We start from the raw sequence: 26,133 nt of genomic DNA, 5'->3' as shown, positions 1-26,133 counted from the left end.
GAAATCGCTGCATTGAAAGAAGAGCTGTTTATTAGACTAAATTTTTTCCATAGTATATCAGTATATGAACTTAAAATGCACTGTTCGATCATATAATTTGTATACATTGCATACACCTTAGATTTATCTTTGTATTGGCAAAACACAAGCAAACCAAATTAGATATAATGAACAAAATATAACTGTATTGAACCAAAACCAAATAGCTCCAACCCTTAAATTGTTCAGCAATAACTATATCCATGGACTCACTTGAAAAATATCCATTCAAGTAAAAAGAGCTAAATTTACCTGCGATAGCTGCTCTGGATGGTCTAGATCTCCCTCTTCCTGGTGTATTAACCCATGTCGAAAGGTCCTCCAAGATACCTAGTCAAACAGAGGTTAAACAGAAGGCACTATCTTGACGATTAAAACAGCGCGTTCTTGCTTGTATATGTAATAGGAGATTCAGTGTTCATTTACCATATTCCTATGTTGTAGTGCTATCCACCGGGAGGGTTCCAGGAACATATTTTATCTCACACTTAAACAAATTCAAAATCGTTAGGGCATTTATAAGTTTTGGATTAGGCTAATATTTTTGTAGATATAATCTACTAACTATTCTAAATATTATGTATAATTTGTATACATTGCATACACCTTAGATTTATCTTTGTATTGGCAGAACACAAGCAAACCAAATTAGATATAATGAACAAAATATAACTGTATTGAACCAAAACCAAATAGCTCCAACCCTTAAATTGTTCAGCAATAACTATATCCATGGACTCACTTGAAAAATACCCTTTCAAGTAAAAAGAGCTAAATTTACCTGCGATAACTGCTCTGGATAATGGTCTAGATCTCCCTCTTCCTGGTGGATTAACCCATGTCGAAAGGTCCTCCAAGATACCTAGTCAAACAGAGGTTAAAACCGTTAAACAGAAGGCACTATCTTGACGATTAAAACAGCGCGTTCTTACTTGTATATGTAATAGCAGATTCAGTGTTCATTTACCATATTCCTATGTTGTAGTGCTATCCACCATCTGTTGGGAGATTTCACTAGAAAGTCACACCTCAATCTAGTTACTTTCTATCCCAAATGATTTCAACTTGGAGCTCACACCAAGGAAATCACCCACCCAAGACTTTGGTAGTTATCACAACAACCTCAACAAAGCAAAACCACTAACTTATCATCACCCTTCATAGCAACAATAATAATGGAAGTAAATATGCAAAGGGACACAAAGATTTAGGTGGTTCGGTAAATATTACCTACATCCACACACAAGAGCCGAGTTTCCTTTATAACAAAGATTGGAGAGTTTACAAGAGATCAAGAATCAATAAGAAGAGGCCTCACTCAAACCCTAGCTCAACAGAGCTCCCACAATACCCTAGAAATGAATCTCTCAAAGTTGTACTTCAAAACCCTAATCTATTTCCTTTATATAGGTGTACATAGACAAAGGGGAAGTAAAATGGGCTTGGGCCGCAATTCTGGAGCTTGAGCGCGGGCGCGCCCATAGGTGAGCGCGAGCGCCCTCTTCATCAGAGCATGAGCGCGAGTCCGCCCTTAGGTGAGCGCGAGCGCGCCTTCTTCTTCAGACATCAGCGCAGTTGCACGAAGCGCCGAAGGCCCATGGACGAAGGCCAGCGTCGCGCCTCTTCATCGTTCGTAATCGTGAGTGGTGAACGGACACCGGAGCAAAGCTCGACGGTTCCAACAACCCAACAATCTCCCACTTGGAACCTTCGAGATTCTTCATGCACATCACATCTCAATTGTAACCACTCAATCCAAATCCAATATACTAAAGAAACACTCGGCTCATCCATCATGGTCTTCAAGCAAGAAGACCCACCGAAGTTGAACACAACTTCAACTTCTCAGTAGGCACGGCCTTGGTCAACATATCCGCCGGATTCTCACCCCTCGATCTTCTCAAGTGCCAAGACCTCATCCTCCAACGAGATCGGATAAAATGATACCGGAGACCAACGTGCTTGGTCCTAGAATGAAAGGCGAATTCTTGGCAAGATGTATAGCACTCGACCACCACCGTAACACACTTCTCTCTTTGCTTCATCCCAAGCTCTTCCATCAATCCCCTCAGAACCGGATCATCTCTTTGCTTGCCTCGAGAATCGGCACATACTCGCTTTCGTGGTGGTAGACAAAGCAAACAATCTTCAGAATCGAAAATCCAACTCATCGCAGAAGACCCATCGTAAAGACATAACCAACCGAGTGCTTTTCCGCGATATACTTCTCCTGTAAAATCGGCATCCACATACCCTTGCGGTTCACAACACCCCTTCCATAACATAGGCATTTCTCAGTAGTACCTCTCGGATATCTCAATATCCACTTCACGGCTTCCCAATGTTGCTTGCCAGATTAGACATAAATCTATCGACAGCTCCCAATCGCTGGCTATATCCGGACGCGGTGCAAACCATGGCATACATAAGACTTCCAATGGCAGAGGGCGTATGGTACCTTGGCCATGAAGTTTCTTTCCTCAACATCTTGGGAGAGTGTTCCTTGACAACTTGAAGTGAATCGCCAAAGGTGTGCAAACCGGTTTCGCGACTACCCATACCGAACCTCTTCAATACCTTCTCAATATACTCGGCCGAGACAACTCGAATACCTTTTCGCCTATCTCTTCTTCGATCCTCATCCCTAGAATCTGTTTTCACGCACCCAAATCCTTCATAGAGAACTCACTTGCTAACTTCTTTTCAATCTCCCAATTTCTCGACATATCGTAACTTCGCTACTAACATATCATCAACATATAGCAACAGGATGATGTAGGCGAGTCGAACCTCTTGAAGTAGCAATGGTCGGTCGTTGCACTTATAGTAGCCATTTCCTTGCATGAAGTTATCAAACTTCCTGCACTAACGCCTAGGGGCTTGTTTCAAACCATACAAGCTCTTTTCTCGAGCCCCGCATACCATATTCTCTTTACCCTTCTTGATGAAACCCTCCGTTTCTTTGCATATAAATTTCCTCAACTAGGTCACCATGGAGGAAGGCGGTTTTAACATCTAACCGCCAAGATACAAATCTTCCATTGCAACAATACTCAACACCGACCCGAATAGTATTCGGTTTCACCACTCGGGAGAATATCTCGGTGAAGTCAATGCCCTTTACTGGCGAAAACCCTTGACTACTAGCCTTGCCTTGTATCTCGGGAACCGTCATGTTCCTCTTTTGACTCTAAACACCCATTTGTTCTCAGAGCCTTCTTGCCCACGGGTAGTTTGGCTAACTCCCACGCGCCCAAAGAGATGAGGGACTTCATCTCATCTTGCATAGCAAGCTCCCACTTGCTTGCATCACTCACCTCCAATGCTTCATCATAGCATTGAGGCTCGCCACCATCGATGAAAGTAGCAAGTAATTCACATGTGGAGGGCGGATATCTCTCAACTTCGGTACATGTGGCCGGATGTCTTCCTTTGGGGGGCGAGGTGGAGATGGACTCGGTGGTGTGGTATCCTCATTATTCTCTGAGTCACTACTACTGTCATCCTCTGACTGTGGAGCTCCCACTATACCACGACTTACATCGAAGTCTTCCAACTCAACATACTCTGTGCCTCTCTCAGACTGATTCCTTGGTTTGTGGCTTCATCTCGTCCTTGTACATCACCTTTTCATTAAACACAACATCTCTACTACGAATGATTTTCCGATTTTGATCATCCCAAAAGCGATACCCAAAATCATCACCGCCATAGCCAATGAAGGTGCACTTTAGTGACTTAGCATCAAGCTTGCTTCTAGCTTGGTCACTAATGTGGACATAGGACACACAACCAAACACCTTCAAATGGGAAAGGTTCACATCCTTCCCGCCCACCACACTTCCTCCGAATCTTAAAATCCAAAGGTACCGATGGTCCTCTATTGATCGTAAGTCACATTGTGCTAACACTTTCTCGCCTTAACCGTTTGGGCAAGCCCGCTAGTGTAATGCGATACACCTAGCTCTCTCTGTCGTTGTTCTATTCATCCGCTCTGCAACCCCATTCTCATTGAGGTGTCCCGGCAAAGTCTTTTCCATCTTGATGCCATTGTCGCCAAGACAAAGATTTTAAAAACCTGAATCCTCATACTCTCCACCATTGTCGGATCTCAAATTTTGCTTTCAAGCTTGTCTCATTCTCAACCATGGCCTTCCAAGTCTTGAACACTTCAAATACTTCGACTTGTGTCTCAAGAAATAGACCCACACCTTCCTAGTATGGTCATCAATGAAAGTCACAAAATATGACTTTCCGCCAAGTGAAGAGACATTAGTCGGCCCCGACATCTCAGATGTATCAACTCAAGCCTTCTAGCTTTGAGTCCGACCCATTCTTTGAAAACTCACCCGCTTACGCTTTCCAAATACACAGTTCTCCGCGAAGTCAATTTCACCGATCAGAACTTTGGGAGTTTACCGTAAGAGTGAAGGATTTTCATTCCTTTCTCACTCATGTGACCAAGTCTGCGGTGCCAAACATTCGGATCCTCTTTTGCCATGTGCCCGCGACAATCGACTCACAACCATAATGCGGTCATGTAGAGTACCATCTTTTCTTACCATTTGCAACAATCAATGAACCCTTCGAGACCTTCCAAGTATCACCGTAAAGACTGAACAAATCCTTCACTTGCCAATTGCCCTTACTGTGAAATCAAATTCTTCCTCAATCGAACATGTCCGACGCCCCCTCAATAACCATGACGAGCCATTCATCTTGATATGCACATCACCCTTTGCCGACAATGTCACAAGGTTGGTCATCACCGAAAAAGACCGTTCCAAGGTCACCTTCGTGTAGTTCTCAAGGAACTCTCGATGTGAGGTAGCATGGAAAGATGCTTGTAGGAATCAAGTACCCAAGACTCCTTCTTGTGCTCCATCGAACATATCAAAGCGTCATCTACCATCTCAACAACATTAGCTTCTTGATTCTTTTTCTTGTTCTTATTAATGTTGTTGTTGTTTCTTGGTCTTTGGGCAATTGGGGCTATAGTGGCGGCCTACCACAATTATAGCACACCACTTCACTCATGTCTCGAGGTTTGTGTTCAACGCTTTGCAATTGGGAGGCTTGAGATTTCGATCTCCCCCACTTCTTCTTACTACGACTCTGTTTGACTTTCTTCCCTACTTTCGATTACTTTCAATGCCGACCCTGAAGTTGATCCCGAAGATGACGGACAATCCTGTCTCCGGATTTCCTCAGTTAGTACCATACTAACAACGTGCTCAAACTTCAACTTGGTCATTCCCCAGAGCCACTAATAGCCGCCATAGTCGCCATTCCAACTTGGAGGCAATTGTCCAAGTATCGCCAAAGCTAGCACCTCATCACTAAATGTAATCTCAACCGACTCCAATTGGTCCTTAGTTTGGTTGAATTCATTTAGGTGATCCTTGAAGGAGGTCCCCTCCAACATTTTCATACTAAATAGCTTGGTGATCAAATAGACTTTGTTCAAGCGTCGGGGTTGTTCATACATCGTAGTAAGTGCCTCCATGAGACTTAGCCGCCTTCTCGGTCTTAATATTGAAGGCTACCGACTTGAAAAGACTAATCGGATTGTGGCCAAGGCCTTTCTATCTTGCAAATCCCATTTATCTTGCGGAATCTCATCGGGCTTCTCATATCAATGTTTCCATCAAATCCTTTTGATAGAGAACATCCTCAATTTGCATCTTCCAATAGCCGGGTTTGTTCCACAAACTTCTATCTTGTAGCTTTCCTTTTTACCGCCATGACTTCCACTTGAACCAACCAAACAAAATGGACACTCTCTCCGAGGAATTTTTCAAACACCTAGCCTCAAATGCTAAAGGTGGAAACTTTCCTCACACACCTTGTTCCAATGATTCAAAACCGTCTTTCGATACCACTTGTTGGGAGATTTCACTAGAAAGTCACACCTCAATCTAGTTACTTTCTATCCCAAATAATTTCAACTTGGAGCTCACACCAAGGAAATCACCCACCCAAGACTTTGGTAGTTATCACAACAACCTCAACAAAGCAAAACCACTAACTTATCATCACCCTTCATAGCAACAATAATAATGGAAGTAAATATGCAAAGGGACACAAAGATTTATGTGGTTCGGTAAAATATTACCTACATCCACACACAAGAGCCGAAGTTTTTTATAACAAAGATTGGAGAGTTTACAAGAGATCAAGAATCAATAAGAAGAGGCCTCACTCAAACCCTAGCTCAACAGAGCTCCCACAATACCCTAGAAATGAATCTCTCAAAGTTTTACTTCAAAACCCTAATCTATTTCCTTTATATAGGTGTACATAGACAAAGGGGAAGTAAAATGGGCTTGGGCCGCAATTCTGGAGCTTGAGCGCGGGCGCGCCTCATATAGGTGGCCTTGGCGCCCTCTTCATCGAGCATGAGCCTTGAGTCCGCCCTTAGGTGGCCTGAAGGCCTTCTTCTTCTTCGGACATCGGGCCAAGTAGCGGTTGCGGAAGGCCATGAAGGCTTATGGACGAAAGGCGGGTCACGCTCTTCATCGTTCGTAATGTGTGGTGAACGGACACCGGAGCAAAGCTCGACGGTTCCAACAACCCAACACCATCTCCTAGCTTCCGCTAACTATTGTATCAAGTTCTGCAGCGCAATTTTCTTTTCTTTTCCGCGTTTTTTCTTATTATTATCTTATAATTTGCTTTTGGCTTGTTTAAAAAAGAATTGTTAGAATTCGTTCTAAAATTGCATATCAAGGATCCAAGGAGAATCAGATACTGCAAGCTTAAGCAGGTCAACTATGACAATCTCATAATCGTATACATTTTTTATTTTTCTCTAGCTAGCTGTCAATCATTTCTCTAGACTTTGAGGTTTGGTTTCCTCGTTTTGGTCAATGTAATAATATTCATTCTGTCGACCATAAAAAATTCATGTAGTAAGCTTTCCATGAAGCCTCTAACACTAACACAGCCTGACCCTAAGCTCCTCGAGAGGGTTGAAGGGCGGGTTAGGGCTTGATAGTTCAAGTATCAGTGTTTCTACGTGAACGGTGAACGCAATATATTTACCCAAAGAAATAACTACATACCATCAGAGCAATTGAAGCTATGCACGCTAGTTGGGCAGAAGCAAACAGACGAGCCTGTTGAAGGTTTGTTCCCACACCTACCACCAGAACCCTCACATCCACTACACCACAAAGGCTTTGTAAATCCCATCTCAAATCCTGACCGTAAGTATCCTCTCAAATCTCCGCCATTACTTACGTTAGAAAAGTTGCGAAGGGTAAACACATAGAATGTCTCACAGTTAGTGTACTTAACATCATAAACTGGAACAAAATAGCAAAAGTTAGATGTATAGTTGCATCCAAGACAAGACGCATTTTGCAACCCTTGGATTGCATTTGAAGGAATAGGACTAGTACAATTGAGGTGGGTGCCAGGCTTATAGTTTGAACGAAGATAAAAAATGCTACGAACATCTAGTGCATAATTTGGTTTAGATACTGGCACACCACAAGTGAAAAGAGAATTTGATGCAAGAGATATAATTATGGTAGTGGGGTCATCAGCGAATTTAATGGAGAGAATTCTTAAGGTATCAGTGGTAACTGGACTAGTTAAGAAGAGGGATTCATTATTAGAAGAACAAAAGGGTTGGATAGTTGAATCATGGCATGGAGTTGGCAGACCAAGTGGATATGGGAGTGAAATGTTGTTGCATGTTGAAGGTGCGCATAAGTTGTAATAATATGTTGGATCTATGCTTGTTGGAACAAGCGGAGGTGGTGCTTGTTGACAGTTTATTGAAACAAATAAAAGAGTGACTGAGAGAAAGAATATAAAAGTGATAGATGGTTTTCTAAAATTTTGAAGGTGAGCCATGGAGAGAGAATTTTAAAAGATGGTTTCCAATTTTTCAATGTAGTAGAGAATTGCATAAAACAAGGGCATTGATCATCTCTATTTTTGCTGCAATGTTTGTATGCTTCCAGCCCAATGAGAACACAACACACACAATTGAAACTTTTGATTACTTTTGTCAACTTTTTAAGTTAATAAATGACCTCCAAAATCAATTAATACCAAACATATGCTATTATCTGCGTCTAAAATCTCTAAATTCACTCCCACACCAACCCATCTCTGTGTGATGATTTTTTTTTTTTTGGATAGTGTGATTAACTTTAACTCTTCAAGGCCTATGTGTGACATTTGAAATTTGGAATCAAATTTATATTATTATTGAGAAACAATTGAATTTTAGTTCAAGTTTAATTTTCAACAACCAAAGTTGAATGGTATTTAGATGTTTTGACTTTTGATTGTAGAGTTCGCCCTCAATTGAAATGAATTTATGATATTTAGCTACTTCAAAACCTTCGAGATCAACTGTTAATAACCTTATGATACAATTAATTTTGTTTTGTTTTCAAGTTTATGTGTGATAATACTGCAAAAAAAAACAAAAAAATAATAAAATAATAGGAAGTGGTCCTTTATTTATTAGCCACGTGGCTATCTCTCATTTGGCCAGAAGCAAACTCAGCATCCCAAAAATTGCAGCAAAAATAGATTTATAATTGGTCATCTTATATGGTTTTGAATTTTTTGTTAAGGTAGCGGGATTTACTTGTCTTCTACGTAGAAAGTAGCGAAGACTTTGACTTCATGGTCTTTTTCAGTTTTTCTAACGCCGTACGAGAAACGTTTAGAAGCAATTAGCAGAAAGAGTCTTGTATAATGTGGATGGTGGATTAGAGAGGGTGACACACTGACACAAACAACAAGGCACAACTTATAGACACGATAAGTTAGATTAGTATTTTGTGGCTAGCATAATTTCTGGAATCCCCCGTCTTTATTGATTTTTACTTTTCTTAATGATGGAGAACCAAAATACGTATTTGTCTTTGGATGGATGCTATTGGAGCTGTCAGCTGTGAGATGTGACCTTTAGATAATAACCCGACGTGACTCACTGTTGATTTAAGGGTCTTTTGCATTTTAGTCTTACTATTAATAGCGAATTTAGGATTTGGTCTACAATTAATCGTTTATTGCAGTTTGGTCCAAAATTGCCGTTAATGCGTGTTGACCGTGAGTTGACCAAACAGCCCACGTCTATTCCGTCTATATATTTTCTAAAATGTCCATAATACTCTGTATATGTCATACACGTGACTTATTTTAGGACCAAACTGCAAATATTACTATTAAAAGTGGGACCAAACTGCAAATATTACTATTAAAAGTGGGACCAATTACTAAAAACTACACGTTTTTTTTTAATACCGCTCCACCACCACCACCCTCTATAGTGGCGGAGCTAGGGGGAGCCCAGGGTACGCCCTGGCTCACCCTCAACTTTTCTGAAAAAAATATATATATGGTATCAGTCGAACCAAAAAAAAAAAAACAAACAAAAGAAAAAGAAAAAAAACTCTAGAAACCCAAACAAAAGAAACCCCTCACTCACTCCACTTCTCCTCCCTAACTTCCTCATTATTTTTCTACTAAAAGATTTCTACTCTTCTTGACTTCTTGTGGAGTAACTAGGTAAGACTCACATTATTTAATTTCTTGTCTTCTTTTTTATCTTTTTGTACTGATTTCTAGACTATATTATTTAATGACAACTCTTACTTAATTTATTGTTGTGAATTCACTAAATACTTAGGTTTGCAACTGTAAGGGCAATTTGTCGGTTGTCTATTCTGGTTAATTAGGTCCATTTATGGTTGTATTTAGGAGTTTTTTTAGGGGAGTCAATGTGTTCTAGTTTTAATTATGGTTGTCATTATTGCGACTGGCGACTGAGACTTGAGATGTGTTTAATTAAATGGTAGATTTTACTTTGTTTAGTCAATAGAGGTTGTGTTAGGGACTTAGGGATGAGTTTTTATGGCAGATGCAAGATCCCATATTGGTATTCCTTATGAAGATTGAAGATGTTCCAATCCATGCTAGGGTGTTGGAAAATAATGACGGTAAATAGGTCCTTATGTGGATATGATGACTTTTGGTAAAAGGTTGTGGAAATGAACTCGTTACTCGTTAGTGAAGCTGGTAAACTCCGTATGTGAGGTTAATAGGACGTTTGGTAGCTGTTTCTGTAAGTGTTCAAGAAGAAATTTGCACCATGATCTTGTTCTACTAGTGCTTTCATTATATATTTGTTTAGTGGTGGGTTTTAAAATGTGAAAATGCTCCTATTGAGATCTTTTACTCTCGCAACAATGCTCTGTTTGCCGATTCTACGCCTCTCAAGTTTACGTAGAGGGTTGCATACCTTAGTGTTGGCATTTACCCATTCACTTCAATATTCCACGTTGTCTAGTTGTCTATTGCTTTCTACCGGCTCTTGTCCTTTTCTCTGGACATTGCATTTTAGAGACTCTTGATCCAATGTTCCTATTGTATCGTTTTATAAGATATTTGATGTTCGAAACATATTTGTTTTGTGGTTGGGTTAAGTTTGAATTATTAGTTAAAAAAAATTAGTTATTATTATTTTTTTTTGTATGTTTGGTTGTTTGGGTGGCTCACCCTCACTCAAATTCCTGGCTCCGCCACTGACCCTCTATAACAATCTGAATCGCCACCACCACCACTATCTAACAGCAATGGCCGTCATTAACACAATCAACTACCAATCAACTACTCAATTTTTTTTGGATTTCAAGTTAAGATAAGGGTTGTTAAGATTTTTGTCTCATTTATTAGGGAGTTTAAGTTGAAATTTCAAATACCCAATCTTATTTTTTTTTAAATTCAAAATTAATTTTTGTAGTCTTATAGTGTTTTAAGTTCAATAGGACAAATGATTTTTATCTTTGTATAAAGTTGAGAAAGCTAGATGACGGTGTTTTAAGTTCAATAAGACAAATGATTTTTATCTTTGTATTCTCATTTATTAGGGAGTTTAAGTTGAAATTTCAAATACCCAATCTTATTTTTTTTTAAATTCAAAATTAATTTTTGTAGTCTTATAGTGTTTTAAGTTCAATAGGACAAATGATTTTTATCTTTGTATAAAGTTGAGAAAGCTAGATGACGGTGTTTTAAGTTCAATAAGACAAATGATTTTTATCTTTGTATTAAGTTGAAAAAGCTAGATGACGGTGATTGTGGAATGGTGATGAATGAGGTGATAATTGAGTAGTGGAGGAGAATGTGGTGGTGGTTATGGTGGTAAGATATGAAGAATATAAAATGTAAGTTTGGGACTCGGTTAGTTGAGATACACATGGTGTAAGACGAGCCGTTGATTAAAATCAAATGATTAAATGATGGCTAATGATTTTAAGGATAAATATGGTATTATGAAATTTTAGATGGATTGACGAGGCCAAAATGCAATAAACGATTAATTATAGACCAAACCCTAATATCACTATTATCACTAGGACCAAACTGCAAAATACCAGTTAAGTGATGGCCGTTGATTAGTTTCATGTGCAGTAAGATAATTTGGGTATTAAGAAAGTATAGACGGGCCTCTGCCAATTTGTGACCAAACTGCAATAAATGATTAATTGTGGATCAAACCCTAAATTCGCTATTAATAGTAGGACCAAAATGCAAAAGACCCTTGATTTAATGGTTTGTAGCTCATGGTGATTTCTTGCGAATTAGAACTTGTTTTGTTCTCCCCGGCTAATCGAGTGAGATCACAATCTAGAGATGCAATACACTTTGAAAGAGACCTCATGTCTTAATACCTTATAGCCCACCTAGCAAGTTCATGGGCCTCCCCGTTAAATAACCTATTAATCCAATGCATATGAACTATACTACGAGACTTAACTTTATTAAGAGAGAGTTTTGAAGTTATTACGATAGACTCTAATTGCCATGCTACTAATCCAATGTGAATTAGAACTTGTAGTCTTGTTTTTTTGTGCCAAATTTTCTAGTGATAAATTTATATATACGAGCACCTTTATTTGTATTGTACTAGTATTTGCCCATGCAATACGAAACAACTATAAAAAGCCCAGTCCAAATCCGCCGACTTAAAAAGCCCAACAACCCAAATAGCTTGTACATAAAAAGCCCAAACCAAATTGTTAGGAGAACGAATTTGTGGACAGGCATGAAATTTCTGTCCACATGACACCATCACCTAATTGGACCATGTCTCGTATTTGACCAACTGGACTAAACAAACTTAACACGTCAATTTTCTCGTTTTTTCATTTTTTTTTTCTTTTTCTCTTTTTCTTATAACAAAACAAAATAAAAAGAAAACTAAATAGCTAAAAATAAAGCACGAGTTATTTGGTCTTTCTTCTTTCCTCTTCGCCCCTCTCTATGTTTTGTGTCCTCCATCTTATCCTCTAGTTTTTCGAGGTTTAATGCAAGACTATTCTCTGGTTTCAATTTCAGATGAGTTTAAATAGTGGACAATGATATAATGATATACAGGAAGATGGTGTGGATGGTGGAAGAGAATAGACAAGTTCAAATCAATGGTGCAAATTGCTTTAATTTCATACGGCCGGATGGGGTACAATTTCATATTCGTTTTGAAAGCAATCAGTTAGGGGAAAGAAATCTATGAATTTGTGTATTCGACACAATTCCTCACAACTGTTTGACAAAATGTTTCACTAGCCTTTTCTTGTATGTCTTTTAAACCTCTCTATCTCAAAGTTCTCTGGTTAGCATGAACAACAATTTGATTGCTTTGAAGAAGAATGTAGTGGTAATGATATGGAAATGCGCGTGTATGTAAGCAAGTGTCATTTTATTTTTGTGAGATGAATCTTTGTGTTCAGTGTCCTTGTATTGTGTTTCAATTACAAGGCTTTCATTTGTGTTCAGTGTCCCTGTATTGTGTTTCAGTTACAAGGCTTTCATTTGTATTGTAACTCTTGTAACATAACAACAATGTTTTGGATTCAATCGCGTTGCGTTGTAAATTTACCGATTCTTGAATTTTGAATTTCCAAACTATCTTTCCAAATTTACTTATGATGAGCCATGTCAGTTGGTCGCCCAGTGCGAGAAAGGCTTTCTTAAGAATAGCTTGCAGTTAGTTTCTCCAACAATAGACGTACTAGCAAGACATACTATTTGAGTAGCATAAACACAAACGTGAGCACACACATACATATATATAAATCGATCTACAACAAGAATTCTAAACTTGCTGAGCAAATATATTGGCTCAATATATTGATATGAAAATAGTTTTTTACAATAAGAATTCTAAGAGGTCTTCCCGCTTAAAACACTTAAATATTTGCTCATAGTTTTCCAAGTTTGTAGCATGCCGCAACTTGATTTGCACCTCCAAGAGCATTCAACAATTGCGTCATGTGTAGTCAAATGTGCACTTGAGCTTCTCTAAACATGGATACAGGTGCAATAGGCAATTTACAAAAAGAAATGGATCCACTTCAATCACAAAAGGGCATCCAGTTAAATCTACCAAAAACATACCACTAAACAAAAATACTAACAAAATTTTACAAAATATTTCTCCATCATCCCAAACCGTATTATTTTGATCAATACGGAAAATCTAATCTTCGCACAGGTGCTAGATACTCTTGGATATTTGTAATAGATGCCTACAAAAAGTTCAAGCTTAGTAAGTGTCAATACATGCAATAAGATTATACTTCTAATTAATTAGAAAATCAGAAACATTTAGAGATTGCATATGGGAAGTACTTAAAAAATAACCTGACTAGGTTGGTTTGAGGCTAAGGTTTCTCCCTGTATATGTGATGTGGTTTTATTATATTCTCTAGTACCACCAACAAAATTAGACATGTTCCCCTGTATGATAAAATAACATGCAACTTAGATTGTTAAATGTCGAAGCACATGTAAGCGTAAAAAAATAGAATTTCTATGAAATGAAGTATGACCTCCATGGGCTAATTCAAGGTTAACGACCCTCCTTGTGCAATATGCATGATCTCATTTTTTTCTCCTTTGCCATCTGTGAAAACAAATCGCATTGTAAATTTATTTGTGAACAAACTCAACTAAGATGCACATAAATTCTTGAAAACTAAGAACATGCATTTACCCATTTCTTTTGAACTGCCTTTCTTCTTTCGTGGTCTTTTCTCCAAATAACCCTTTATTTCAACCTCCTCCTTTAGGTCGGCCTAGACCTCTTCTTGTTGGTGGGTTTTTTAACTTGTCCATCTTCCATGGCATTTGGCATTGAACTGTTATGATGTCTTTCCTGACTAGATTTGTTCGAGGCTAATGTATTTCCCTATATGTGTGATGTGGTCGTATTTTCTTTTCTAGTACCATCAACAAAATTAGACATGTCCCCCTATATAATAAAATAACATACACTTAGATATTAGAGTACATGGAAACATAAGAACATCAACATCGAACTTGGGTGAAGTGAACTATGACCTCGGTGGGATGATTCAAGGTTGATGACCCTCCTTGAGGATTCTGCATAGCCACATTTTCTTCTCCTTTGTCATCTGCAACAAAAAACCACGTTATAAATTTATTTATGAACAAAGTAAACTAAGATGCAAATAAGTTAAACAAAACTCAGAGTATACATTTACCCATTTCTTTCGAATCTCCTTTTTTTTTTTACCTCCTTGAGGGACACCTTTTCTTTTCTTTGAGCTTGTTCTAGTTTCTTCCCGCAGTTCTCAATTGCATCTACCTCGGCCTCTATTTGTAACATCATTGATTTCATAATCATACGCAAAGTTTCAGATTTCGCACCTTTAGCAACAAGTCTTTGTGAAATATGCGAAAGCTCACTGTAACGAGCAGTGGATTCTGGATCAATGTCACATGGAATTGCTTCTCCATAGGAGTCAGACAACCTCATCTATTACATTCTTAGTCCATCTCTTCAAATAGTATTGAGATGGTAAACTTGAAAAATCTAAGTCACGAAAGAGTTTTAAAACATGACAGCAAAGAACCCCATGAAACTCAAACTTTCTATATGTACATTGCACTGACTTATTAGTTACATTAAAAGTAATTGTACGACTCCTTTTCCTTCCCATTTCCGCAACTACATAAGTATGAATGGTATCCTCTTCCTTCTCCAATGTCAAATGAAGATCAAGAGTTTTTTTGTACTCATCTTGAAAAAAATGAAACATAGTTCTTGTATAAACCTTTGATGCTTCAGATTCTACCAACCACTTGGACCACAAGTTCGGTATGGTTTGTTGTGTCTTATTATCAGCCTCCTTTCCTCTTTGACGTCGACTGGCCATTGCTTTGTTGTATTGGTCCACAAACTCTCGAAGAATGGTACTACTTGTAAAATAATTCTTCAAAAACCTGTTAATGCTTTCACTCCTTTGCGTTGTAGTTATACCCGCACAAAAAAAAAACACGAGCATGCACTTGTGCCCACTTGTGGCGTAATTTATACAATGCAATCAACCAGTCATTCCTTTCCAAACCATAATCCTTAATCAACAGTTTCCAACTCTCTTCAAATTCTTCCCCTGTCTCTGGATTGTATATGCAGTCCTTTAACCGTTGTGGAAAACTTAGAAATTCACCAATTAGTTTCCCCAAATGCTTTCCTCCATTATTTAAGATATGCCACAAACACAATCCATGGCGTGCTTATGGAAATACTACATTGATGGCTTTTGCAATAGCCTAGGACTGATCAATAAATATAGTCTTTGGTTGCTTTCCTCCCATAACTTCTAAAAACGTTCTAAACATCCAAATAACAGCATCACCTGTTTCACCTTCTAACAAGCCGGACCCAAATATTACAGTTTGCCCATGGTTGTTAACGCCAACTATCGGTGCACAAACCAAACTATAGTTATTTGTTCGAAAAGTTGTATCAAAGCAAATCACGCACCAAACAACCCATAATCTTGCCTGGACAATGCATCACAAAAGAAGACACAACGAAGCTCACATTCTTTGTAGTAAAAAAAGAGTAAAAGAAATGTTTGTTTCTTGTTTCTTTTGCTGGAAAAAATCAAGAAGACAAACTGCATCACCCTTTTTTTGTATCTCTTTATGCACCCTTTGCAGTAAATTGTTACAATCAGATTTGATGAAGTTCAAGTTCTCAGCTCCCCCAGCTTCTAAACAAAAGTAATAATAGATATCCGCTGGTTTGAGTCCAGAATCTCACATTTTTTTTCATAATTCCAGCTTGAGAATCTTTGACACCTCTGTGAGACCTAAGCAAATAGGAACTTGATGGAAGGACAAGGCCATGAGTGTGTTCCACTATGAGCTTGGACAACACATATTTTCCTTCTTTGTTAAGCGTAGTCTAAAATTTGGTTATACAACCGAATCGTCTCTCTTTTTTATAGGAGTCTTGACCTTTGTGTACGCGCCTTCACAATAACAACAAAGTGTCTGAAGCACTATTTTAGTATGATCTCCACGATGTTTGTTTGTCCTTTTTATCTTAATGCTAAACCCAACCAATCTTGCATATTCATTATAGCAGTCATACACCTCTTTCACACTGTAAAAGAGCATTCCCAGTTTTGGAATCAATTCCTCGTCGACAACTTCTTTTGAACCAACTAAATTATGTTCAGTAGCAAATTCTCTTTCGTCCATCTAATACGAACATTAAATATAAATTGAAAAAACAAGAAATAACTTTCTTAAAATGAACCAGGGAGACATAAGTATGAAAAAAAAAAAGGCTAGTGAGACATTTTGTCAAATAAATTTGGGTCCAAATGTTTCAACCCTGTAAATCAATGCTTCAAAACAAATTTAAAATTAGAAAATATTACAAAGATAAGGGATACGAGGATTTGCCGAAAAATATTCTTGTTACCAAAGAGAGAGGTGGTCATTTGTTCTTCGCCTGCTCATCTTTTGGAGGAGCAGCTAGCCAGCTATAGAGAAAATGAAAGACAGACTATTTAGTTCTCGTGAGTCGTGCTTTATCTTTACTTATTTAGTTTTATTTTATTTTATTTAGTTTTTGTTTTGTTATAAGAACAAAGGAAAAAATGAAAAAACGAGAAAACTGACGTGTTAAGTTTGTTTAGTTCAGTTGGTCAAATACGAGACGTGGTCCAATTAGGTGATGGTGTCTTGTGGACATAAATTTCATGCCTGTCTACAAATTCGTTCTCAATTATTAGAGTGTCCAGTCACAAAGTGTTTAGGGGCCTGACGTTGCAACATCCCAAATGGTGTAAATAAGCCAGACGTAAAAAGTCCAGCATAAATAGTTAAAGTGTATAGTAACTTAAAGAAAAAGAGACGATCCTATAAGCTGGTTTAAGTTTACTAAAACAGAATACCACCCCCCAGAACCCTAGATTCCGCCATGTCACAAATCACTCACAAGCAGCATGCGAACTTGCAAAAACTGTTTAAGTCATACGATAGGAGCCCCTATATTTCCCTAATTTGTTATATAGATTAAAAGTAAGTAATCATTGTCAGAATTCCATTGAAGGCCTTGAAACATACATGAAGGCGGTGATGAAGCCACCAAAGTTCATGGATTCATGAAGCCCATAAAATAACTAGTAATTGGGCCTAACTATTTAAGACTTAGAAAGCCCATATCAAAGCCCATTAATAAGTTCACAGTGAAAGAAGAAGAAACTCGTCGTCACCTGTTTATACCCTACCTGAAAACACTTAAAAGAGAGAGATACGATCATTTTTTTTTTCTCTCTTTGGATTGTGTGTGTTGTATGTTATGATGTTGAAGTTATGGAAATGTTATCAGAACTGTTTGACAGTTCATCCAGTAAAGACTCAAATAATAAGCTCTGGTCTACTTTGGGGTGTTGGGGATATTGCTGCTCAAACTATCACTCATGCTACTTTGAAAAAAAAACACCAAAACAACTCTGTATGTGTTAACCACTTTCCATTTTTACAATGGGTGCTTGTTTGTTTTTGTAATATATTATTTGCTAGAATCATGTTTTTTTTTATATCTCTCACTTTTAATGGTTCTATTTCTTGTTGGCTTGGTTTAACTACTTGTTTTAGGAAATGGGTAATATTTGATGGTTTGGAATCTTGTTTTTGTTGTTACTGTCATACTAAGGGCTTTTTCTTTGGAGTACTATTGAAAGATCAGTTGTCATGTGTTTAGTCTTTGTTGAAGAATATGTTATTTTAGGATGTAAGGTTTTGGGGGTTTTCGACAAGTGAATGATTCTAGTATACATATATTTTAGTTGAACTAGTGGTGTGTTGAAATAATGGAAAACGGTATTACTAATGATTAGTACATCATATCTTGTGGTGCATTGTATACGTTGTATAAATTCGTGTGTATGCAGTGTTGTGTATTGATCGTACTCAGTAAATTAGTATTGTTCTTAAGAAATTTTTTCTTGAATTCTTTGAGGTTGTTAGACTGTGTTCTTAGCAAATCCCGAGTATGTTACTAGTGTTAAAGATACATGTTCAAAGGCATTAGTTGGGGTAATCAAAGACCACCGTGATGAGTATCTCTGCAACCCATATTTCTTGTGTCCATTATGTCAACAGTTAGTTATTGACGCAAAACTCCAAGAGGTTTCTAGTAAGAATCGCAAGCTTATGAGTTCCTTTTTGGTATATCAGATTCATTATACTTTTGTTAATATAGACCAAAACTTTTGTTCTATTTCTTCGTAGAAGGTATAGTCTAGCTCATGATGCCATTAAATGTTGTTTCATTTTTCTTCGTAATAGTGATGAAGACAGATGTCAACCTCCTCTCTTTTGCATTATTGAATGGTAATTCATGCTTATGACTTAGTTTTAGCTTATCAGAGTGTATGTAATATAATGATGCAAGATTTATTGTTTCCTTTCTTGTGAGCAGCACTGTCATCACATTCTGGTTGGTTTTAGTGTGTAGTATAAACATTAATTTATGAAGTATATAAACGTGGGGCACTTTTGGTGTTCGAAAAGTGGATTTATTACTTAACTGTTGGGATGTATGGTACTTACTACTTGCCTTTTGGGTATTGTGGAAGCTTTTATCTTGTAAACTTGTATTTCATTTTTATTGCAGGCTTCACAATAATTAACATTGAAAAAAGGAACCTAAAACTTTTAACTACCCCAAATTGTTGTTTTAAGATGGATAGCTTTAGAAGTGGATGTCACACTATTTTACATGTGATGAGTAGACATCAGTTTTGGATGTGTAACATGTGCATAGAACCTGAATATGCACGTAGGATACAGTTTGACATGGATCTCCCTTAGATGTTATTAGGATTTAGTTTCCTTCATTTTCTTCTCTTTTGTTTTATTTGGCTTGGTGTTTTATTAGCTTACTTTTCACAGGAGATTAGTGTGACTGCATTCTTTCTGTACTCCTTTAACAGGCACTATACCTGGTTATAAGTCCACCTATGTATTAGTTGAAATGCCAGAAGGTAACCTCTGTTTATCAACAGGACGGTGGTGAAACATTCAAGATCAACTGGAAAAGAGCAGCTATCACAGGCATGTTTGGGTTGGGATTTGTTGGTCCAGTTGGGCATTTTTGGTTAGTGAATTTTCTCTACTCAATTCATGTATGTGTTCATCAGGGACTAGCTTCAGTATTCTTCTAATGGAGTTACTCATTCCAAATTTAGAACCATTGTTGCAACAATGGAAATGAATATTAGCCGAAACAACTCTCAGTGAGCTAAGATCGAATAACATCAAGAAACAAATTGAGCCTACTGTGAAAATACATTAGTACCTTAGCTGCGTAGCTTATGACCATCAAAGCCTAGCCAAGTAACCAGCCTTCATTTTCTTTATGTTATGTTTTGAAGGTATGAAGCTTTGGATCGGTTCATAAGGGTCCGACTTAAATATCCGCCTAGATCAGTACGCTTCGTCGCCACCAAAGTGGTAGTTGATGGTCTCATATTTGGGCCGTTGGATTTGTTCGTGTTCTTCACTTACATGGGGTTTGCCAATGGCAAGAGCGTGACCCAGGTAAAGGAAGATGTGAAGAGGGATTTTCTCCCTGCCTTGGTTGTCGAAGGAGGGATATGGCCACTACTTCAGGTTGCAAATTTTCGATATGTTCCAGTGAGATACCAACTGCTTTATGTGAATGTATTCTGTTTGTTGGATAGTGCATTTTTATCTTGGATCGAACAACAAGAAGATGCTAAATGGAAGAAGTGGTTCACATCCACACTACCTATCAAGGAAGAAGAAAGCCAGAGTTGATCGTTTCTTCTACACTCAGATCTTGTATTTTTCTTTACCTTCTTAGTCATTGAAATCCCAAGTAGTTCTGAAAGTTATTTGTGTAAAGCTGGAAAATTTTGCAGCAAACCCAGAAATTTCAACATTGGCATTTAACGAGTTGTAAGATTTTGAAATACAGGGAATAATAGCTTATGTCTAGAGATTGACTGGTACTATAATTTTTGTTTTCCATCGTTTCAACTTTCTTATCCCAAAGCAGCTACAGAAAAATACAGGAATGAATGAGATATTGTGGATCAATAACAAACTGCTAGCGTTCTCTAAGATCTAACAGCAGTTATATTCATGTATTACTTCAAACTGAGTGACAGTGTGCTGGCTTGTATAAAATCTTACTGCATAATTTAGGAATGACCGATGGCCATATGCCCAACCATGCACTCTCTCGAGTATCAAAAGTCAGTACTGCGATGCAAGATTACTAATACGCCCGCCTTATGGCAGGTGCTTCACTGCTTCAGTTTATGATCCTTTTGAGTTATCTGGTCCGCAGAAACATAGCAATGGGCACTCCACTGGAATTTCTAAGCGTTGGAGAAAGGCAAATTAAGGATTTGTAGTAACACCGAGTTATGGCCTATAGCCTATAGCCATACGTAGGAGGTGTCTTAATTTTATCATGTTAAATCGAAATATATCCAAATGAGGATGTCTTTGAGCCAAATTGCATGTTTCCATGAGTCCGTCACTTACATAATCATTTATTTATTTTCATAAGCGTGAAAGAAAAAAACATGTATCAAAATGAGGTTGGCCCATCCACATTTAAATGAGCGATGGTTTAAGGAACTTGTACACACAAACATAATAACACGAAAGACAATACATTCTCATACTGTAATATTGCTACAATTACCAGGGTAAGAAATAAAAAATAACCAGCTGCAGTAATACAGATATTTGGTTCATGCAAAGTCTACCACTGTCTTCAGGAATTCCTATACACATACATCCACTGTTGAAACTTCTGAATACCCCCTACACAAATGAGCTATAACCTCCTCCAAGGGGCACTCTAGGCTTGAATACCGCAGAAGCCATCAGGTAAGGGCAGTGCTCGAAGCCAATGCTCTGAAATAAAATGTGAACTGCTTGTTAGCCAAGAAGCCACGAATACTGAACTGAATATAAATCTAACATGTTAAAACAAACATATTGGTTTCAAATTCATCTTCTAAAATATTTATCCCTTGGAAACAATTACCAATCTTTAATCGTGTTGATGAAAGTCGATTAAACCTGATGAGTACGGAGAAACATGCAAGGAAAGTTAATGCATATTGCCTTGGTCTAACTTGCTTAAGGGTACAAAAAAGAGAAATCTATGCTTGGTGACCAGCAAGATTTCATGCTTCCATAATTTTTTTTTGTCACAACATAACATGTAGACGCAAAACATACTCATGATTAAGTTTTTGGAAGAACTTTTGACACAAATATTGAACTCACACTTCCCCAGTATAGTGTTTACATCACTATAAAAAGAGGATTTATCATTACATCACATTTGGTTTAATATTTGAAGAGACCTCTAAACAGAAATAAACTAGAAAGAGGTTAACGTTACCGGAATGCTTAATAATAAACCTTGAGAGCTGACCAGGACAGGTAAGCTTCTTCTTGCAGCTACTGGAATTAATTTCAAGGCCCTGAGAGCTCTTTGTGTTGATAGCCTTACAAAATCTGAACATGAGAATGTTTTCTCATGTCTATTACCCATTTCAGGAGTATTCTGCTCTGGTGATTCCTCAGAAATCTGACCCCTCAATAGGTTAGCTAGATAGAGCCAATCCGTATCAGTCATGTGGCGCACACCAGCTACCCTGTCATGCCTGACTGCACAAGAAGGACAAAGAAAATCCTGAAGTCCGCTTTCTGGATCCCAGTGTGGACCAACCTCATCCAAAAGAAGTGTTCTCTCTGTAATCGTTCCGTTAAGTTTCCAAGTAACCAAGAATCTGTTCATAAAGTGAAATGACTTTCCAGAATGAAGTGGTTCACCAAGTGTAGTAATCCCTGATGTTATGTCATGCCTCTGCTCATTCCCAGATGTAACTTCAGTTTTGGTTTCAAAATTCTTTATTTCTTCCCTTTGCAATGTAAGAATGCTGTTATAAATTGATTCACTGAGAATATTGACTCGTTTTCCTTCGCTTAGAATAGCCTCCGAAGATGTTGCATGCAGAAAAGGCACATTTGAGGCATCTGGGACAAAGCAGTCGGAATATGTTTTCCCATTGTCGATAATCTGGTCTATCTCATTAGTAGTACATTTGTCCTTTACTTCACAAGGATAACAGTAAGATGAATCCATCTCTGATGGATGTGGTGAATGAAGTGAAATGCAGACCATGATTTTTGTGCCTTTAGATTGGGGGACTGCACAAAGATAGCAACCGGCTGCAGTAAGGGATGTCTGCAGGATTGTTGAAAATAGGTATTATAAACTGGAAACACTAAAAAAAACTAAGTGCCATACGAAAAAATATCTCTTGGATTCTGGTCGGCTTGTCCTATAAGAATAATATTTAGATAACCCAGTTTGTAAACAAAACAAGAGCTGTTAGATGTCCCAGGCTCCAAGTGGACATAAGAAAAAATAAGCATCATCTCAAATAAATGTATCATGCAATAAAAGAAAAACTCTGCACTAGTTATTATTCAGGCTAAAGGCATAAAGATTAACAGATCATTTGTTTAAACTAACGCCTAACGACAATTAGTATGAAATATGTTTGTACATTTAGTCGAATACAAACAATTTTAGAGATGCAATTGCAAATTGACTATATTCATAATGAACACTTTCACCTGAAAGAATAAAATTTGCTAGAATTGATCCATTCAATATTTACTGCAGACCTCTGTAGCAATTAATAACTCAACAATTCAATTTTGATGATACTATTATGATTGAAATGAAATACCAGTATGGTGAAGCTGAATGGACCTTGCATGGGTATTTCCGTATGTAGTCTAAAATCAACCTTGATGTTCTACCTCGAACTGGCCTATGCCTCTGAGAGATGAACTGAAACCAAAAGTTGTAACAATATTAGTGAAATCATGACAGCTCATTTATTATGCAATCATTCTTATTGCTCTTTGTAGTATAAACATAGTAGGCAACTTCCTATCATTCTTTTTTTCTTTTGATCGTGCAACTTCCTATCTTCCAACCAGGTTGTTCTTCCTTCCTCGGTCATTGTCTTTATTACTAGTAAGGCAACCGTTTTTGACAGAGAGATTAAGGACAAACGGAAATAGTACCTGCAAAACCAATGCAGAGAACTTCGATAGGCACACATCTTCAATATTCAATGGGTCCAATTTCTCTAGATCAATAATAGCATATCCATGCTGCAATCAAAATTAACAGACATTGTGAGATAAGAAACAATAATTGCCAAATTTACAGCAACCACAGATAAAAGAGAAAACATAGTGACAGGATTCTTACAGCTGTGATGGTTACAGCCCGCTTTATCAAATCAGAGCAAACTTTGTCAACATATGAACGTGTTTTCCGACATGCTAGAATAATTGCTTGGAGTTCGGATCTCATCATGCCTGAAATGTCAGATATGAAGTAACCCTGTTAATATAACCAAGCAAAACCCAAAATTGTAGCTTAGAGGCTGGGAAGCAGTATGATAACCATATATATATATATATATGAAACCCATTTCTTTGATACAGTTAAGCATAACTCATGCAGCCAACCCAAAATATCTGGCATATGGAATGTCTACTGAATGATTGATGCAAAACATCAAATATGCCTTGAAACATATACCATGAAGCAAATGAGAAAAAGAACAAGCAGTGCACAGAATTCCGGACTGGTGTATCTACACTTACCTGATGATAAGTTTGTTAGTGACATCCGAATTCTATTACGAGCAAACAAAGGACTCCGATTTGTTGGATCTTCCACCCATTCTTGCTTACTTCCTTGACATATCTGCAGTGAATTAGAGAGCATATATAATGCACTAACTCTATACATTAACCATACAATCTTTTCCTCCATAAATGTGGACCATGTCTGCTCAAAAGTATTATATTACAAACAATGAAACAATGCTGTCAAACATATAACAGAGATACAAAATGAAATGCTCACCCGGTACAAATCTTCTTTTGAAAATTCTAGAAGTGGTCGTACTAGTAGAATCCCATGACTGCATGAAGTTTCACCACAATGATGTATATATTCTGGGAACAGCTGAGAAGTAGATGCCATCCCAGCAAGTCCAAGAACTCCGCTATTACGAGATAATCTGAGAATGAACAATTCAGCCTGCAATAACTTAAATCGGTTTAATCGATTGTACATTTAGTTTAGTAATTAACTGAAGCCAGTGTAAATAGGCTGAACCAAACCTGGTCATCGGCATGATGTGCAATAAGCAAAACACCAATCTGTTTCTCTATACAAACGTTCTGAAAAATTTGATACCTGAAATTGGAATAAGATAACATGTCAGGAAATGCACAGATTCAGAAATATAATTTAAACAAAATTAGAAGTAGCACAAAAGCCAGAGTATAAAACCATAATAAGTACAAACAGCAAGCCTATACTGACTTGGAAAATCACCTCATGTCACGAGCCATTTCCTGCAAATGGCCCTGCTTTGGCCTGCCATCCGACCAATCACAACGAGCAATTTCACAGCTGATTCCTACACAGTCCATATCATTCAAGACAAAAAAAAAATATATCTATAAATACAACATTAATAGGATTCTGATGTAATCTTAGCATGAGGTGTACTACCAAGTTTGTGAAAAAAAAACAAAACAATATGATAATAAGTGGAATAAAAGAACGTTCTGAAACAAAAAAGTGCAAATATATTCTAAAAATTGAAAGTTAAAACTATGTATCTAAAACAATATGCATTCGCAATCTATTATTATGTAACACAATCACAACAATTCATTTAAATAACCATTCATATTAACTTTAAAGAAATGCCAATTCCACAATTAAATGCAATACCAGTGATATGTTACAGCTAAGAGCACAACTAAAAACAGCTGATATATACCCATTTTAGAGACCCTATCGTGCACGCAATCCGCCTCATCTTTACTCTCCACACGTAAATTATGATCAACAATAATAGCTAATAGCCCTTGAATGCAACCATTACTTTCATCAGTCCCAATACAAGCATCACTCTTCCAGTTAGCTGCTAAAACACATAATGCTATACTATCTGGCCCACCTGACACACCCATAGCTGCAAAAATCAAATCTTTTTAGTAATTGAAGCAATTAGAGTGACGAAATGAGTTGATAAAGTGATTTATTTACCGATTTTGTGATGGGGTTTAAGTCCTGCCATGGCCATTCTCTGGGAGAAGGTTTGTTTGTATTTTGACAAGTCTATTTTTGGGTGTTGTTGATGGGAACATTTACAGAAGAAACGTTTTGAAGTGAGATTTAGAGGTTTTAATAGCATTTTGGGGTTTGTTAATTTGGTTTTGAGTAACCCTAGAATTGGTGATGGTTTATTCGACATTTTTGTGACACAAATGAGAAATTTTTTCTCTCGCGCCATTTATTTGAAAACTTTATTCCATTTGCCGACTTCCTCGACATTTCGATATTTTCAGCACTGTTGAAGTGTTGAGTCGAACATGGCGTAGTTTGAAAATTGAAATCATTGAATTTATTACTCTATTTTGACCAGCCCTAAAATAATAATAATAATCTCTAGTATATATACTTGCTTATCTCTACTACTTATAAGAAGCGTGGGTGAGTTAGCCAAATAATGTGTGTGTGGTTCTGTCGGTTCTTAATTTTTTGACCCGTCACATGTTAAGCCATTTGAACCACCAGAAGTGAATAAAAACAAAATATTCTCCAGCTAGGGGTGGGAATTTGGCCCTAAC

The 26,133-nt window shown here is 37.5% G+C and overlaps 2 protein-coding genes and 1 long non-coding RNA gene across 3 annotated transcripts; 1 reads left to right on the top strand and 2 right to left on the bottom strand.

Moving 5' to 3' along the window:
- Positions 1-13,470: 13,470 nt before the first annotated feature.
- Positions 13,471-14,817, bottom strand: LOC147507448 (uncharacterized). Its single transcript, XR_015216193.1, has 4 exons — positions 14,413-14,817; positions 14,066-14,323; positions 13,902-13,975; positions 13,471-13,809 (listed from the first exon to the last, which is right to left on the bottom strand). It is a non-coding gene; the product is annotated as an uncharacterized LOC147507448 (long non-coding RNA).
- A 2,767-nt stretch (positions 14,818-17,584) lies between these two features.
- LOC147507447 (Peroxisomal membrane 22 kDa (Mpv17/PMP22) family protein) lies at positions 17,585-20,378 on the top strand. Its single transcript, XM_086600157.1, has 3 exons — positions 17,585-17,851; positions 19,407-19,498; positions 19,776-20,378. Exons 1-3 carry the CDS (start codon positions 17,696-17,698, stop codon positions 20,179-20,181), a joined length of 654 nt encoding a protein of 217 aa, XP_086456283.1. The 5' UTR covers positions 17,585-17,695; the 3' UTR covers positions 20,182-20,378.
- Positions 20,379-20,912: 534 nt separating this feature from the next.
- On the bottom strand, positions 20,913-25,838 carry RSY3 (Adenine nucleotide alpha hydrolases-like superfamily protein). Its single transcript, XM_086600156.1, has 11 exons — positions 25,550-25,838; positions 25,281-25,475; positions 24,827-24,911; positions 24,610-24,685; positions 24,350-24,526; positions 24,085-24,187; positions 23,684-23,793; positions 23,494-23,583; positions 23,174-23,254; positions 21,791-22,639; positions 20,913-21,294 (listed from the first exon to the last, which is right to left on the bottom strand). The coding sequence occupies exons 1-11, from the start codon at positions 25,794-25,796 to the stop codon at positions 21,202-21,204; spliced, it is 2,106 nt and encodes a 701-aa protein (XP_086456282.1). The 5' UTR covers positions 25,797-25,838; the 3' UTR covers positions 20,913-21,201.
- Positions 25,839-26,133: the final 295 nt, after the last annotated feature.

The sequence above is a fragment of the Coptis chinensis genome, chromosome 3 (assembly GCF_015680905.1).
Source record: "Coptis chinensis isolate HL-2020 chromosome 3, ASM1568090v1, whole genome shotgun sequence".
NCBI classification, from domain to species: Eukaryota; Viridiplantae; Streptophyta; class Magnoliopsida; order Ranunculales; family Ranunculaceae; genus Coptis; species Coptis chinensis.
Note: the sequence above shows the minus strand (reverse complement) of the source record. Positions and strands in the feature narration are given on the sequence as shown.